Raw genomic sequence first — 17,485 nt, forward strand, 5'->3', positions numbered from 1 at the left:
CATGTCACAAGTTTTACTGAAACATGCCACTATCCACTGACACATGTCACAAGTTTTACTGGCACATGTCACTATCCACTGACACATGACACAAGTTTTACTGGCACATGTCACTATCCACTGACACATGTCACAAGTTTTACTGAAACATGCCACTATCCACTGACACATGTCACAAGTTTTACTGAAACATGTCACTATCCACTGACACATGTCACAAGTTTTACTGGCACATGCCACTATCCACTGACACATGTCACAAGTTTTACTGGCACATGCCACTATCCACTGACACATGTCACAAGTTTTACTGGCACATGCCACTATCCACTGACACATGTCACAAGTTTTACTGAAACATGCCACTATCCACTGACACATGTCACAAGTTTTACTGGCACATGCCACTATCCACTGACACATGTCACAAGTTTTACTGAAACATGCCACTATCCACTGACACATGTCACAAGTTTTACTGAAACATGCCACTATCCACTGACACGTCACAAGTTTTACTGAAACATGCCACTATCCACTGACACATGTCACAAGTTTTACTGGCACATGCCACTATCCACTGACACATGTCACAAGTTTTACTGGCACATGCCACTATCCACTGACACATGTCACAAGTTTTACTGGCACATGCCACTATCCACTGACACATGTCACAAGTTTTACTGAAACATGCCACTATCCACTGACACATGTCACAAGTTTTACTGAAACATGCCACTATCCACTGACACATGTCACAAGTTTTACTGAAACATGCCACTATCCACTGACACATGTCACAAGTTTTACTGGCACATGTCACTATCCACTGACACATGACACAAGTTTTACTGGCACATGTCACTATCCACTGACACATGTCACAAGTTTTACTGAAACATGCCACTATCCACTGACACATGTCACAAGTTTTACTGAAACCTGCCACTATCCACTGACACATGACACAAGTTTTACTGAAACATGTCACTATCCACTGACACATGTCACGAGTTTTACTGAAACATGTCACTATCCACTGACACATGTCACGAGTTTTACTGAAACATGCCACTATCCACTGACACATGTCACAAGTTTTACTGGCACATGTCACTATCCACTGACACATGTCACAAGTTTTACTGAAACATGCCACTATCCACTGACACATGTCACAAGTTTTACTGGCACATGCCAACGAAAACCGCTTGCGCCAGACGACTGCAACATGTGCCACTGACATTGTTGCAGAACAATTCGCTGTTTAACAGCACATGCCGCTGTCTGTTATGTATGGTGTGATGTACGCACTTAATGGCAGAACATTTTAATAATAATACGATGCTTTCAGACATTACATCACGGTGTTCATTTTTACAAACATTGTGCTTCGCCATATTTTTAATATTGTGGTCTGTTGTTTGTATTTATATTTACTATGGTTCTTTTTTATACTTTTGACAATGAATTTACCTACATATTGTAAATTGTATTTTTTTCTATTTGCATATAGGACTGACAGTTCATTTGTAACTATAAAATTATATAGAAACTAGTATTTCGCCTCAACTAAAAAAGTAAAATGTTCTTATTAAAGTGGTACTTACAAGCTGGAGTATGTTGTTTGTGCACAACAAATTGACAATTACCAATCAGGTATATCAAATAATTGTAAACTAGCAAGAGATAAAATGCCACAAACCATTGTAAAGTGACACTTACCATTGTTAAATGAATTATGAAAAATGGCACCAATCATTCAGAAGTATGGTGAACCTTGACACTGGGTTTGTTTTCACAATGCAGAGTATATATAAAATTAATTTGTAGTTCTTGTAGACTAATCCCCAATGTTTAGTCAATGATATCTTATAAAATGTATACACCTTTTTCAGTAAGCAGAGACAGAAAGAGACTCAACAAATATGTAAGTTAAAGTAATGGCTTTTCCCCCATTTTTATAGATACAGTAGATCATGCATTAGCATACTTCAAATTAGTGAAACTTGACTATGCCAGAGGCCATTACAACTTCAACTGCATAGCGGCAAATCTTCTCCAGTCTTTGTACAAGGAGTATGGTCACCTTAAAAAAAAGAATTAAAAAAGTTGTTTTTCATCAAACAACAAATAACATAAATCAACTTCAATCATTAAGATACCGGTAATTACCACATACCTCTGGAATCATAATATCAAATATGTAGTTCAGGTTTTCAAGATCCTCATCTGCATCCACTGCTCTCTTTATTTTATCAGCAAGTTTGATGAGCTATTAAATATGAGAATATTAAATTGTTTAGGATAATAAGGAACTTGTTGTAATATAACAATAAAATATACTGCAAGTAAAATGTGAAACGCTTAAAACAATGAGCTTATTCCTCACATCACTTTCACTGAAATGGCACTGTTTAGGCTTTAAGTGCTGCTTGAATTTCAGTGATGTCTCAGGATGTTTCTGTCACAGGGTGACTTTTCCTGGGGCGGAACCATAGTGGCGGAACCATAGTGGCAGAGATTGGTTCCGCCCGGATCAAACACCACCACTTCCGGTTTCGCTTCCCGGCCCCAAAATCAGGGTTAATCGGCGGCAGGTGCGCCAATGAACAGCGCGATCCCCGGATTGGATGAAGGGGAAGCAGGAGGAGTATAAGGAGGGCTTCCAGAAATCAGTTGTTACGGGAAGTTGGGACGGCAAGTTGTGGCGGCAAGTTGTTTCGGCGGGTTGTTGCAGCGGTCGCGCACCGCCGCGGCTGTGGGTTCCGGGTCGGGTTCAGGCCAAGCGTGGTGGTAACCGCTTCCAGCTGTCGCGGCGAGAGGATCTGGGCATCTGGGCAAAACACGAAGGGCAACGCCTGGTGAATATTGTGGACTGAGCGATCAAGGATCCAAAGAACTGCGAAGAGAAAGGAAGAGACGGGGTTGAGTATAATACAGACCGCGTTTTGCATTGTGATTCAAGTGTGTGTTCGCTGGTGAGAAGTTACCTGCAGGACAGCTTCCCGGAAGTGCTGATCGACGAATCCCTTTGGGAGAGAGAGCACAGCGGCCAGGACGCGAGCGGAGCACTGCAAGAGGGAACAAGACGAGCACACGGGTTGATCGATGCGTGAGTACCCTGAGAAACTTATGCAGTAGAAAATTCATCGGAAGTGTATCATCTGTGAGCTTTGTGAAGTTGGATCTAGGAACACGAGTGGCCCCACTGCGGAGAGTGAGCGTGGACGAGCCAGCGACAGTGAACAGGAAAGACGCCGGGGTGGTGCCGCAGCGACGTTCTCCCTTGCTGGTCCTTCGCCATAACAGCGCTTCAGCAATTCCCCCCCCGAAATAAACGACGTGGAAAAAGTGGTCTCTGGACCTTAAAGTGCACCTGGACTGTGGGTGGAGTGCCGTGAGTCAGTGTCTTGACTGTGAGAGTGTACACTTGGAATTTGCCGTGTGGTGCTGTGTTGTGTGCGTGTCGTCACAAAGACCACTTTCTAGACCGACCCCCTCTCTGGGGAGGATAAGGATCCCGAAGCTGGCGGAGCGGCTGGCCCATATATTTAAGCCGTGTTCAAGCCCCGAGCCATCGTTATCACAGAGCCCGAGCCGAGAAACGGATGTACCGTGCCTACGAAGTCTGGGAGTGATATCCAGTGAGCAAAGTTATACTTACCTGTATACCAAACGAAAGTCCCAGTGTTGACCCCGATCCAGCGGATGCCCTGGAGTGGTTCACCGTTATACCGCCGGACCACAGACCCATCCCTCAAGGGAGCCGCCAAACCACGCCTGAGGCAAGGAGTGCGACCTGGGAAAGAGAAGGAGAGACGAGTCAGCAAATAGAAGGACATTGAGGCCAAACATTGAGTCCAAGGAACGAGACGACTTATCTGAGGTTCTCCCGTGACGGAGACAGCGGGCTCCGAGGTGGCGTCCTCACCCTCCAGTCCCCCTGGATTTTAGCCCCTTCACCTCCCCCTCCCCTATTTTAAGTAAATTAATAAAGAGTTGTATTTTAAAATTCCATTCCAGTGTCCTCGTTCTGTCTGGTCGTCTGGGGTGTCCCTGGGAACCTCCTCGAGGTGGAGATCAAGGGAGGGGCGGTGCTCACGCGGCCCGCTCCGACCTGTGACATTTCCACAGGTAAAACCGACAGGATTTGATGTCTCCATTGTGAAAAGCTTCATGTAAAGCCTGTTGGGACAGATTATGTTAAAATGGTGTGTGTGTGTGTATATATATATATATAAATACACATGGCAAGAAATGTTAATTGTGATTTTATAGTACTCACTTTTATGTCTTGATCTGAGATTATGTTTTCAATTCCAAGTCTCAGAGCCTTCCTAGTGCTACAAAGAAACAATAATGTAGATGTCAACATCCGGTTATGACATAGCATAGAACAAAAAACAGGCTATAGAATAGTTGCTGATTATTCAGAAGATAGCAATAAGCCAGTGGCACTACAAAAGTGGTTAATAAGTGGTTAGCTAAATCAAAGTTTATGTAGCTTTATACTGATTATGTAACATGAATAGAAGTACCATATTATTAATGTTGAGTATCTTTTGTTCCTATTTTTTTCTAGCATAAACTTTTTAGTGAAAATAAAAATGTAATTCTGGCCTAGACTATGATCCAACTCCACGTTTCTTAATGACAGTAAAAGCTTTCTATTTAAACTTACTCATCAAAAGTGTATGGTTGTGTCAAATCACATCCACATTTGAAAGTGCCTTTTTTAACATCAGCTTCTTTCACTCCAGCACAATTTGTGTGTAGCCAGCCCAAACACATGTCACACTGTACCCACAAGGTCTTCACAACACTGGGATACAATGGCCTGTGAATAAGATACACATGGTATAATTAGTGTTTTCACTTAAAAATATACAATAAAAACAAACATGGCCTACCCTTTGCCCACTTTCTGAAAACAGCACACATGCAAGTCCCCTGCCATACACTCCATCGGTTTTTGATGTCAGTCATGATGAAAAATAATAATAATGTTCTGTTCCTGTAAATTACTAGTCTGAAACATTTTTCAAGTTAAAACAATAATAAGACAACCAACCTCTACAACAACATCTTTTACTAAGTCTGTTGCATGATATTCTCGTAGATATTGTGCTTGTGACAGACCAATGGTCTCTTTGCTCAACCTGAAGCCCTTCAGCTCCATTTCTGCCATCTGTTCAAGGTGAACAAAAATTAAAGATGAAACATTAGTTGTGTATTTTTTAAATCAGTCAGACCATTACATTTTACCTGTCTTTTTCTGATGAAATAAAAACAATGCTCTTAAAAGTTGCTGAAAATTTTGGAACTACAAATATAAAAAATATTTTTACTATAGTCTTTAACAGTGATGCTGTAATCCCATGACTTTTTTCAAGTAACGAGTAAAGTAAGGGATTACAATTGCAAAAACAGTAATTAGATTACTGTTACTTTCCCATAAGGAGGCAGCGTTACTGCGTTACTGTGATTTTGTTTCGTTAGACTGTCTCGTGAGTCGTGGCTTAATTTGAGCCGGAACACGCCCGACGTTGGATACGGAACCTTTTTATTGGATCCGGCACCTCCTATGTCACTATGGAAAATTAATCGCCTAAATAAAAAAAAATAAAAAAAAAATATTTGTGTAGCCTATAGTGTTCAATGTTGTTATCGATAGAGCTGCGCGAATGGGGTATTATTTCATCTGCAACCGCATCATAAAACTAATCATCCGTAAATGCTGATGCGAGCCGCAAGAAAGCCCTAGTCTGTTCTAGAAAGGATGCAGCAAATATATTTAATGTATGAGACATCGGCCTACGCTGAGTTGCATTCATTTATGAGGTGCGCGCTTCTAGTTAACAATGAAAGTGAAAGTGAAAGTAAACGCGGCGCGCCGGCTCCTCCATGTCACGGTTATTATATTGTCTGCTATATTTGCCTTGTATTTGTTAAATACATGCAAATGGTTGATGAAACATTTATTAAAATAAGATGCAATTGAATTTATACAAAACGAAATTCACTTTAAAGAAAGGCTTTTAACAATGCAATGCAAGTGAACGCGGCGCACTAGCGCCTCAATGCACGGTTATTATATTGTCTGCTTTATTTGCTTTTTATTTATTAAATACATGCAATTGGTTGATGAAACATTTATTAAAATTAAGATACAATTTATACAAAACGAAATTCACTTTAAGGAAAGGGTTTCTACAAAGCAAAACTTAATGACATGGTAAAAACATGTCTGACGATTTACAAAAACAAAACTAATCTGCACTTTAATGTTAAAAGACGTAAATGTTAATAATTTGTAATACAGTCATGAGAGACTTTCATTTTAATTATTTTATTGCTGTATTTTATTTACATCTAATCGAATAGAGGATTTTACAAAAAAATATGTGCATTTTATATGCTGGAATATGCAGAAATATAAGTTAACAGAAGAAGGACTTTGTGTATTTCGTTAAAATATGATGGAATGTGCAGAAATTGGTTAAATGTTCAACAATTTTCTTCAAGTCTGAGACTGTTGCATTTAATTTAATTTTTGGTTGATGCAATGTGCATAAAGTTAAAATATTGAAACTAATAAAACAAGTTTTTAAAAAAGAGAATGTTTCATTTAATTCAATTTTAGATGATGGAATATGCAGAAAGAATATAATTAGGCTGAAAGGTCTGCTTTGTATTCAGGTCATGCATCATGTTTTTGAAGTAAAGTAACTAGTAAAGTAACTAATTACTTTTGAAAATAAGTAATCAGTAAAGTAACTGGATTACTTTCTTGGAGAAGTAATCAGTAATCAGTAACTAATTACTATTTCCAAGTAACTTGACCAACACTGGTCTTTAAGTCTTACAGTGCACACAAACACTCCACAGTTGTTTGCATCACCCTGGCTCTGAAGCCACTGTGGTGGATAAGAGACAATCCAATCAGCAAGTTCCCATGTGTTAATGAAGGCATCACTGATGAAGAAAAAGATGCATAGACAGTCACAGACAAGAACATTATTAGACACTGCTGATCTGAATGTAATAAAGTGCTTTTAGACTGTACTTTTATATTGAAAGTTGATTCAGATTACCCTGCCTTTATATTAATGTGAAATAAACCATACGTAATAGTCATTTATGACTAAGAGATTACACATGGTTACTTTACAGTAGACAAAAATACATCTTTAATACAGTTTGACTGAATGGTCAATGTTTTTTATATCTACCTACCTACCTGTGTTGCAGCACAGAAATTTTAAAAAGGGTACAAATACATTACCAAAGTATTTCCATATGACGCTTTGGTATATCTTTGTGAAGCTCCATGGAATCAAACACCCGGATCTCATGACTTTGACCACAGAACTCCTTTTAGTTTGAAGATATCAAAAGAAAAGATACATAAAAATACACTTGAAAAAAAATGTTAAAAGAAATTTGTAGGATCTAATTATTTCAACTAACCCACAAAATGAAGTGGTTCCCAATCTCAGGGCTCTCACTCGTACTGACACATCGAGGAAAAACCACTGTGTCGCTTCCTTTAAGGTTCTTCTCAAAATAAAAAATAAGAAATTCTGTATAATAATAGCTATTTCCATAACAATCTATAAACATACAAAACTACACATATATATATGTGATTGCGTGTACATGAACAGTATACCTTCAAGCATGATACATTCCGCGGGGATATTTTTGTTTGTGTGATCCAGTCTCTCCACCAGCTAATAAATGTAAATGTTGGGAGCATCACAACCTTGCCGAAAGTTGATATAAATAATTATTACATACATACATACATACGTGTATATATATATATATATATATATATATATATATATATTATATATATATATATATAATTCAGTATTCTTTTTAAATCTCTTGAAAAATAGTATAATGTACTTACATTGGGTGTTGTAGACAGGCCCGGTTCTACGGGGGTGCTTGAGGGTGCTAAGCACCCTCAAACAAAAGTGAAAGCACCCTCAGATGAAATAATTAATAGCACACATGTAAACGAGATTTTGCCGACAATAGAAACAGACGGATTCACACTCATACATATAGGCTAATACACAAAATAAATCCATTAACACGATTTTTCAAATCAGAAATTATTTAATTATGCTTTCATGTTTAATGCATTTGATTGGTTGTGTGACTTGTGTCCTTTCGCGATACGCATAGGTGAATATGTCTCTTTAATTGCCCACTTTGTTTGCGTGTGTGCGTCCCGCTCAGGAAATTAGTTTACGCTAACAAAATGAAACCTTATTATAAAGTGTTACAATTTTTTTAATAAAATGCCTAGCGTTTCTGCTGTTGGTTTGAAGCTTTAAAAGAATATTTAGTTGCTAGGCAGGCAACGTGAAACCTTTGAGCCTTCATGTCAGTGACTATACTTCACAGCGGAGTTACAGGACATTGCACTTATTCGCAATCACAAAAGTTCCTTTTTTGCTCGTGTTTTAAAGCTTTGCCGGGTTAACATTTCATTGGCGTTCTGTTCTGACATGATGCACTTTTTCTGAGCGTGTACGCGCGCGCGCACTATCAAACGATTTTTGTTGGGTCAGACCCATCTTATATTGTAATACCCATAGCACACAAAAATACTGTACATACATCATCAGTCAGCCATGGTTGGTTGGGTAGGATGTCTTCTGATTCAGGTGCAGGATAGATTGACTTTAAGTCTTTAACTGTTGCTGTACAGTTGCCAACTTGCACAAGGACTGAAGTATGATTTTGTACAGTGTTGTACAATTCAGAAAGCTTGTCCTACAGGTAAATAATGACATGTAGAATGATAACACACTATGATAACATTTCCAACATGACATGATTTTGTTATTGAAAATCAATTTGTGCTAAACCAAATCTAAATATTTGCAATGATACCTTGTTTTCCTTCAAGATGGGGAAAAGTGATGTGCTAAAGTATAGTCCTTCTTCCGAGATTACTTCTTTCTTCTTTTCCTTGACATGCTCAGGAAATTTGAAATCTTGAGTCAGTGCCTCTATCTGTAACAATTCACAGTGATTAGAACAACGTTTCTGCAAGATAGTTATAAGGTTATATGCACAAATTAAGATAAGATATCAATCTCACATGTAGTGAAGAGACTCAGCCTGCCATCCAGGCCAACTTCAGCTGCGCCTTGTGTCTGTCTCATCATTTTGTCCATGAATGATTTATTCACTTTACTGTTATGCAAATGGAACACCAAACGAAGTGCAAACATAAAATGAACATCTTTCAGCTGACAAAGAAAGTATCGAGAGTTGGCAAGTTCCCGATTGAGTTGCTCTGCCATTGAAGAGTTAATGAGACCAAGGAGCTCTGGGACAAGATCAAGGCTTCTCAGTTTCTCTTTTTCCTGTTTTTGGTTACGTTGATGGAAGTGGTCATACAGTGAAAGTCTATCTGAAGTTCCAGTGATAGGGTGAGGTTCGTCAAGTGCTTCAGTGGTTTCATTACCTTGACTCTGGACACGTCCACCTTCTATCATGGTTTTAACCCAGGGTAAATGGACGACAAGCTCCTTGGCTGAGGCCTTGGCCACATTTTCAGCTGTGGCCTCACACAGTCTGCCATCAAAAGGTCTGAAAAATGCCTGTCGAGTTCTATTGTTAGCATGTCGTGCAACACGTCCAGCTACATCTGAAATGTAGATAGTCGGTGGAGTTTTTAAATTCAAAAGCGCGTCAACGTGGTCCCTCGCTGACTCTTGCCACCAAAGAGGTGAACAAACGTAAATGGCATGTGGGAAGCCAACATGGAGAACACCACCTGAAAAAAGGGATCGACAAAAGCTAAAACATTTCTTCTAACGAACTCAATTGAAAAATGTTACATGGTTGCCATACCTCCAGTCTTCTGTAGTTTGATGAACATTTTGGGGTAAATGTCTTTGTATAGAAGTAGCTCCTCCAAGCGATTAATGATATCTGAGGCAGAGCCAGCAACAGATACTCCAAGTTGTGCACATGCTGCCAGCAGCTCACTTTTGGAAGGCTTGAAAAAGAAATGTAACTATTTAGTTTTTTGATTCACAATAAAATATGTGTTTATAAGTAATAATTATGGCATAGTAATACCTTTTTTGATTCTAGCAGTTTCAGCACTGTGTCCTCAACAGCATGCGAGTCCACAGGTGGCGACTTGTCACTTAGACGATCTGAAAACCCTTTGAGGATCTCTGTTTTTGTTAAAACTTTTCCGGCTCTGCAGGAGGATCCAAGCCAAGGGGCAAAAGATGAGTAGGACAGTTCACTGGAGAAAGGGTTTCTCTCTTTTGTTTCTATAGGTGATGAAGGGGTAAAGGACAAATTATATATCTTAGCAATTATGTAGTATTTAAATGACAATCCATATGATCACATAAATTAATGTTTGTGAGTATAGTTCTTACCATAACTGAAACCAACACAAATTAATTCCTTTTCCAATGATGAATATCTCTCATCAACATCAACTGTAAGGTCACTTGGTTGTACATTCTCAGTACATGGTCTCTTCAGGAGATTGACTAGTGGAAAAAATTATGTCATAAATTCACTACACCAATCATAAATGACTTATTTATATACACTGTAATTTCTATTAATAGCTTACCAGGTAAATCAAAGGCCACCTTCCAATTACCATCAGCAATTAGGATAGGTGGTTCATGGCCACAGCGAATACAAGAAAAGTCATAGCTATATCTGGTCATTGCCCAGAAATGAAAAAATGCTTTCCTCAGGGTGTTGTGGTGAATTGTCACTTGAAGAAGGAATTGGGACAAAAATCGCCCAATGGCTGTGTTTGTCTTTAAAGTGTGGTGATTAAAAAAAAATATTCCTTAAAATACATACTTTAAAATCAATTTGACATGCTGTTCATATGTATTGCAAATAACTTTTTATTACCTTTAGGGCAGATGTCATCATAGCACATAGACGAGTAGTCAAAATTATTTTATTATTGAAATTATGAAAACCTGAAGTGTATTCCTGAAATCTGACTGGTGTCTTGCAGATCAGGCAGTATTTAACACACACTGTAACACCTTTATTAGGAGAAAGACCAAAAAGAAAACATACTTTACTGTGGCATTATCACACATTCACAAATGTTTGAATTTTTAAATTGAATATACAAACCTTTCTTCACTGAATCTATATCGTAGACTGACGCAGTTTTTGTGGCAACCACTGGTTCTGTGAGACCTGGTGGGGTTGGCCCAGGGCAATAAGGACATTGCCTCTTTGGGCTCAAACCTTATCGGGACCTGACTTGCCTGAGTCCTTAATTGCTGTGGAAAAGTTTCTGGTATTCTTTTGTTTTGCCAGAGATAGTCGGTCATGGCAACGAGTTGGTGCTTCTTTAGTCCTTCCCCTACAACACCAACTTCAATCTCTTCATTTTCAGAGGGGTCCCCTGACAAGTCACTGTCTGCTCTGAAAGACTCAATTAATAAATCTTCTCTTTCTTGGAAGAGCCACCACATTGCCATATAGATATGGACACATCGATACTGTTTCTTTGTGCTTTTACAAAGGCAATACCAGTTCCCCAACAATTTGTCAAAGGACACTCTTGTCCGCCCAAAGAGGCACCATCTTTCTTTCTTTCCCAAATAAATCGAAAAGTAAACAAATCTGCCAGAATATCCATGTTTCTCAAAGAAAATAGGAAAAACAGAGCAGATTCCCTCTAATGACGCTGAACTGTCAGTCTGGTGGTGGAAATCAGTCCTTTTTCCTGCATCGTCTTCAAAGATTCTTCTCTCACAGGCTCAGGAGGAATGTATGGTGGAGCAGAAGAAACTCTTATTAAATGCTCACACTCTGCACCAGGCTTTCCACTAAGTTTGGCCAGAGTCATGAACTCCCTGCACTCTGCTACTTCACAGCCAATGACTTGAGAGGTGGTGCTTTTCTGCATATGTATTGGGACTCTTTGGCCCCTACTATTTTTGGCTGTGATGAAGACGCCTTGCTGTAGATCAACACAGTAAACAGGATCTGATGTTGCATGAAACTCCTTTTCATGTCTACAAAGACTCCCTGCTGTAGTAAAAGAGGATGAGCAGTGGCAACACAGAAAGCTCTGCTCACCAACAGGAGCACTCACTGCATTTTCATTTTTCTTTGGCTCACCTAAAAATGTAAATAAATTACAGTAGCAGTTTCAGAATTAGCGAGTGAGTTTGATTAGTATGTCATATGTTGTTATGTACCAGGCTTAATTAATAGCTATGGACCATGTTATGTACACATTCTATAGAGACCAAGACTAAATGTTATCTGTTACAACAATCAGTTTCCAATTTAGATATTATGAAATGACAGAAAACATTAAGTGTCGTAGGCTTGAAATATCAACAGAAAATTATAACTGCAAATATAAAATTAACAAATGCATACTTTTATTTGGCAGGTCTCTGAATGGTGTTACCATGCAACCTGCAAAACAAGTATTAAGTCAGTGAAAACAGTACTTTTTAATAGGTTATGTGTTTGGTAGGGGTGTAACGGTACGCAAAAATCACTGTTCGGTACGTACCTCGGTTTTAAAGTCACGGTTCTGTTCATTTTCGGTACAGTAAGGGAAAGAAATGCAAAACATTAAACTGCTGGTTGTTTACTATAAACTTTTTTTTAACAATTTGTTTACACTTTTTTAAACACACTTTTTAATAAAATATAATTAATAAAAAATAAATAAAATAAAAAAAAGAATAAGAAATAAAATACTGCTGCAAAGTTCTCCACTAAATAAAATACTCTTAAACCAATACTGGCCATAACGCTAGCTAGCGAGAGGCTGGGCTAAAGCTGTGTATGTGTTGATCGGGCCGAATTTTAGGCAGTAACGTTAGATTTTAGACAGCAGTAACCGAACCCGACCCAAGCCCGACGACAGGCATAAAGATATTTATGTCCGAGCCCGACCCAAGAGTTAAAATCCCATTTTTTTTCTCATACTAATGACACATGTACGTTTGTTTGTGTGGAAAGCCCGCTTTTGTTAAGCAACTGAAAGGCATTTGGAAATGTCCACAGATGAGCGCATCAGCGCTCTTAACACAGGCGCGCATGCACGCGTTTCGTTGTCACAGCAACATAAACAAATTTCCGCACACAGGAAGACCGATGTTATGGTAATATTTAACATGTATTTGAATAACAAAAACGATTAATCAGATTTAATCAGTGCAACGCGGAGACTTCCGACACTTAATATGTTCGTGTGGAAACTCGGAATTGATGTATGTTCCGCACACAAAACTTGCCTAATTTACGTGAAAGATTGCATTCGGTGCACATGTGAACCGTACCGAAAGTCCTGTACCGAAACGGTCCGGTACGAATACATGTACCGTTACACCCCTAGTGTTTGGCAATAGCATGATTAATAATCGCATAATTAATTCCTACCATGTTTCTGCAGATGATCTTCAAACTTTGTAAAATCCTGTCACACTTAAAGCAATGCCAGTGACTTCTTTTCAATTTGTCAATTTTGTCACAAAAGCATGGTACAGTGAACAGAACTGTTAAAAAAACCCAAAGAGAATAGTGTATAATAAAACTAATAATTTAGTGAATAAAATGTTTCAAAATCAACATATGCTCACCAAAATCCCCATCTTTGAAGTGCACAGCATATTTAAAATGCTTTTTTTCAAGGTGCTCTTCTGACCCATCCACAACCTGTCTGCATAGCTGGCAGTTTTTCCCTTCATTGGCCCTAATTAAACTAATATCTTTGAACGTTTGAGGACCTAAGGGACAAAACAATACAATACTGCTCCTAATAAACAATTGCGTTTATATAATCATATATTTTATAATATAAGACTATATAATTACAATGCTAAACTATAGCTTATAAATTATAGTGGTATGTGAATATAACATTTTACGATTCAACTGAAGTAGGCCTACGCTCAGCCAAGCTAGCAGGCTATACCACTGCATGACATGCATATTATACATAATGTAATAATCAATGGAATCTACATCATTCTACGTTATTTATATTTAAGGGTATTTCATTTTTGGGAATTTTTTATCTCGATGGCTTACATTACATTGACAAGTTACTCATCCTCAGTATCGACGAAGAAATCACTTGACTTACCGTTCATGTTTGACCAAAATTATTGTGGTATATAGTGATAGTTTATTATTAGAATGAGTATAATGATTATAGTGATTATGATTATAGTTTTTTTTTTAATTGATTTTTTTTGTTTTTGCTAGCGTCTTCTCGCAAACAAATACACCACCACCGCCAAATGTTCCTCAACTGTCGCAAGTTTTAGGTTATTTTGCGCTAGCCAGTGTGGACTTACTGACACCTACTGGCGTGCATGGAGCATCATGCAAAAATAAAGGTTACAGTAACGGACGCGTTATTCGTAGTGACCCATGATAGATTTATTTCATGTCTTTCCTAGAATGGCCAGTTTGTGACTTTGCGAGATAAACAACATAAAGTAGCACTGGTATTACTAAACATTCAGTGGCACATACCAATCAAATACAGACGTGACACAAATAACACGTTTGAAAAAATATTAATGCACTTTAATTCGTTTAATTGATATTTTAAATATCACAAAATTAGGCAATTTATTTAGGATTTCGTGCCACAATTACATCAGTAGGCTATAGGTGTTCGATTAATCTGTCCGTCACTACTGGAGGTGTCGCAACACGGTGACATGTTCCGCGACTCGGTGTCAGTCAGGTGTCATGTCAGTAGGGCTGGGCGATATGGCCAAAAAAAAATATCACGATATTTTTTTTTATATCAGTCGATATCGATAATTATCGATAAATGTCAAATATTTATTTATTTCAAGTTTAAAGACAGATTTTTACTCCTAAGTGAAAGCTGTAGAAACCAGAGCGTTGTGTTTTTAAACTACTCTTTATCAGAACATATCATGACAAACACTTGCCAAACAGGGGAACATTTCACAAATCCGAGGTAGAACATTCAAACATTTGTAATTTTTCCTTCACAAAATAAATATCTTTATTTCAGTAGTATTAGCTTGAGTTAGGATGCAGATTTACTATTATATACATTTTATGTTCATTAACAAAAACAGTAACATCTGTTAACAAAAAGTAACAACATTATTTGTATTTGGTAAAATGTAATATTCTTTAGTTTTATTAAAATTAACCATTGGTCATCCAGCATCATGCATTTAGATCATGATAACCACAGATAAAATGTAACTTTATGGTTCTATGGTATTTATGAAAAAAAGTAGCCTAAATACATTATTAAAAACTGTAATTATACATTTCATTAGTCCTTTAATACATTGTCTACATTAATAATAGTATACAATTCAATATATATATCCCACATTTAATATTACTAGGCTAACGTTACAGTAACGTTAAATCCGTGGTAAATGATGGGAATGTGTCGACGGAAAAGCCTTCTGACTGTATCGCTGCGCACAGTGTTTCTCCTGTTCGTCAGCGCGGTCTCATCTGCCTTTAAACTGGTTTAAATCACTAAAACATTTGTATTCCTCGCTGAATTCAAGCGCTTCTCACTGGATCTCGTGTCCGAGACCGATCAGAGTAAACGCGTCTGCTCGAGTGAGCTCGCGCTGCCGTTTGGACTTTGAGCCGAGCGGATAAACGGTCCGTGTGGCGCGCGCGGTTCAAATGAGATTCGTTCCGCTTTTGGCGCGAAAACATTATCGAACATTTATCGAACTCTTGATATCGTTTTATCGAGAAAAATTATATCGCGATAATTATCGTTATCGTTTTATCGCCCAGCCCTACATGTCAGTGTCAGCGTGTCGCGATTTCAGTGACACATGCCACTCCACCACTGGCACATGCCAATGAAGACTGGATGTGCCACCGGATGTGCCAATACCCATAGTGACATGTGCCATTGGCTTCTGTGCGTCAGATGCCATGTCACTTAATGTTAATACCGCCTCTCTGCTTTGTTCTAATCGCGATATGAACTGGTGTCTGTAAACCGCAAAAGACTGTTTAAAGGACAAGTTCGGTATTTTACACTTAAAGCCCTGTTTACAGATCGTATCTGATGAAATAGAACGGTTAAGATTAAACTTTGGACACATGCTGCTGTCGCGAGAATTTTAGGTTTATTTAGCTTTTGTGGACCTATTTTGCCAAACGTGTCACACCCGTGATTCTTCCGTTGAGAGCTTGAATAATAGACACTCCAGCGGCGGAGTAATACCGCACCTCACACAGCACATTCAATACAAGTCATGGAGTTGGACAAAAACTACGATAAAACCTGTTGGAATGCATCTTTTTCAGCTATTTTTTTTGGGACCGTATCAGTGAACACCCCTGACCACTCGGTGAGTTTCACGTCTTTGTAAACGAAAGTTTAATGTGTTTTAGGAAGGAATCTTCCAGTGCACATAGACTGCCATTGTGGGGGTGGGGGAGGAAAGCGATATAAACCTAAAATTCTCGCGACAGCAGCATCTGTCCAAAGTTTAATCTTAACCGTTCTATTTAATCAGATACGATCTGTAAACAGGGCTTTAAGTGTAAAATACCGAACTTGTCCTTTAAATTTGAATCGCGTTTCTGTGTTTGAATGAATGAACGGCACAGACATGCTGTTGTTTACTAGCCTACAGCTCGCGCGTGTCTGTGTGTGAATGCAACTATCTATATTGCCGACTGAGATGAGTAAAAATCGACTGAATACGTTGAAATAAAATTTGTCTTTGTATAAGCAACATATTAAACTGCAAATTAACATTTATGCCCTAATATATATTAGCCTATAAAAGACAATATGTTACAGACTAAATATGAAAGACAACATTTCGTTTTGGATAGATTATAAAGTTTTTACTGCCACATCAAAACCTAATTTACAAGGTGCAAACAAAATCTTAAAAGGTCAATATAAGCCTTCTCTTTAAATTATTTTTGTGTTTTATTAGTGACAAATTTGGGGAGAGGATAGCCTACATCCAAAACTTTCTGAAAATACGAATGAAAATTAACTGCACAATTACTAGAAATGTTTACCTTGGATATTATACAATTTGCAAGCATACACAGTTTGTGGAAAAATACACTTTTTTCAAGATGTTTCCAACTCTGAACCAATTCTGCAGTAATATATATATATATATATATATATATATATATATATATATGTGTGTGTGTGTGTGTGTGTGTGTGTGTGTGTGTGTGTGTGTATGTATATATATGTGTGTGTGTGTGTGTATATGTGTGTGTGTGTTGTCTTTGCATTCTATCTTGTGGCTCAGTGACACCTGAATGAAAGGCTCATTAGTATGCAGCATTAGCAGGTCTTCTTTGTCTCCAGGTGTGAATGAGGACATTATTCATGACCTTGTTGGATCATTCACGCCCGCCTGCAAATTGCCTTTCCAAACAAAAAGTGTCTTACAAAAAATTTTAATCAATC

At 38.1% G+C, this 17,485-nt stretch overlaps 1 protein-coding gene and 1 long non-coding RNA gene across 6 annotated transcripts; both read right to left on the reverse strand.

The window, feature by feature from the left end:
* Nucleotides 1-1,959: 1,959 nt before the first annotated feature.
* On the reverse strand, nucleotides 1,960-10,781 carry LOC306985916 (uncharacterized protein). Of its 5 annotated transcripts, XM_079588671.1 has the most exons (20): nucleotides 10,637-10,781; nucleotides 10,434-10,550; nucleotides 10,120-10,322; nucleotides 9,889-10,036; nucleotides 9,131-9,811; nucleotides 8,920-9,042; nucleotides 8,644-8,799; nucleotides 7,679-7,739; nucleotides 7,477-7,563; nucleotides 7,292-7,380; nucleotides 6,873-6,981; nucleotides 5,078-5,194; nucleotides 4,917-4,930; nucleotides 4,688-4,843; nucleotides 4,292-4,349; nucleotides 3,671-4,123; nucleotides 2,997-3,077; nucleotides 2,396-2,905; nucleotides 2,186-2,278; nucleotides 1,960-2,092 (listed from the first exon to the last, which is right to left on the reverse strand). In XM_079588671.1, exons 7-16 carry the CDS (start codon nucleotides 8,646-8,648, stop codon nucleotides 4,013-4,015), a joined length of 807 nt encoding a protein of 268 aa, XP_079444797.1. In that variant the 5' UTR covers nucleotides 8,649-8,799; nucleotides 8,920-9,042; nucleotides 9,131-9,811; nucleotides 9,889-10,036; nucleotides 10,120-10,322; nucleotides 10,434-10,550; nucleotides 10,637-10,781; the 3' UTR covers nucleotides 1,960-2,092; nucleotides 2,186-2,278; nucleotides 2,396-2,905; nucleotides 2,997-3,077; nucleotides 3,671-4,012. The 5 variants fall into 5 exon arrangements, with proteins under 5 accessions (XP_079444797.1, XP_079444795.1, XP_079444798.1 ...); XM_079588669.1 differs by lacking the exons at nucleotides 8,644-8,799; nucleotides 8,920-9,042; nucleotides 9,131-9,811; ... (2 more) ...; nucleotides 10,434-10,550; nucleotides 10,637-10,781 and having other exon boundaries at nucleotides 7,679-7,766; XM_079588672.1 differs by lacking the exons at nucleotides 8,644-8,799; nucleotides 8,920-9,042; nucleotides 9,131-9,811; ... (2 more) ...; nucleotides 10,434-10,550; nucleotides 10,637-10,781 and having other exon boundaries at nucleotides 3,671-4,191; nucleotides 7,679-7,766.
* A 1,358-nt stretch (nucleotides 10,782-12,139) lies between these two features.
* Nucleotides 12,140-13,560, reverse strand: LOC306985902. Its single transcript, XR_013794891.1, has 3 exons — nucleotides 13,447-13,560; nucleotides 12,433-12,471; nucleotides 12,140-12,165 (listed from the first exon to the last, which is right to left on the reverse strand). It is a non-coding gene; the product is annotated as an uncharacterized lncRNA (long non-coding RNA).
* Between the last annotated feature and the right edge of the window lie 3,925 nt (nucleotides 13,561-17,485).

The sequence above is a fragment of the Phoxinus phoxinus genome (assembly GCF_949152265.1).
Source record: "Phoxinus phoxinus genome assembly, chromosome: 18".
NCBI lineage: Eukaryota > Metazoa > Chordata > Actinopteri > Cypriniformes > Leuciscidae > Phoxinus > Phoxinus phoxinus.

What these genes read in the sequence shown, in the direction of transcription:
- LOC306985916 (XM_079588668.1), bottom strand. Translation starts at nt 10,736, where the DNA reads ATGACCAGATATAGCTATGACTTTTCTTGTATTCGCTGTGGCCATGAA. An exon ending in TTGTGTTGGTTTCAGTTATG is followed by an intron (nt 10,323 to 10,433) that starts GTAAGAACTATA and finishes CATCACCTATAG; the next exon opens with AAACAAAAGAGAGAAACCCT. An exon ending in CAAACTACAGAAGACTGGAG is followed by an intron (nt 9,812 to 9,888) that starts GTATGGCAACCA and finishes CCCTTTTTTCAG; the next exon opens with GTGGTGTTCTCCATGTTGGC.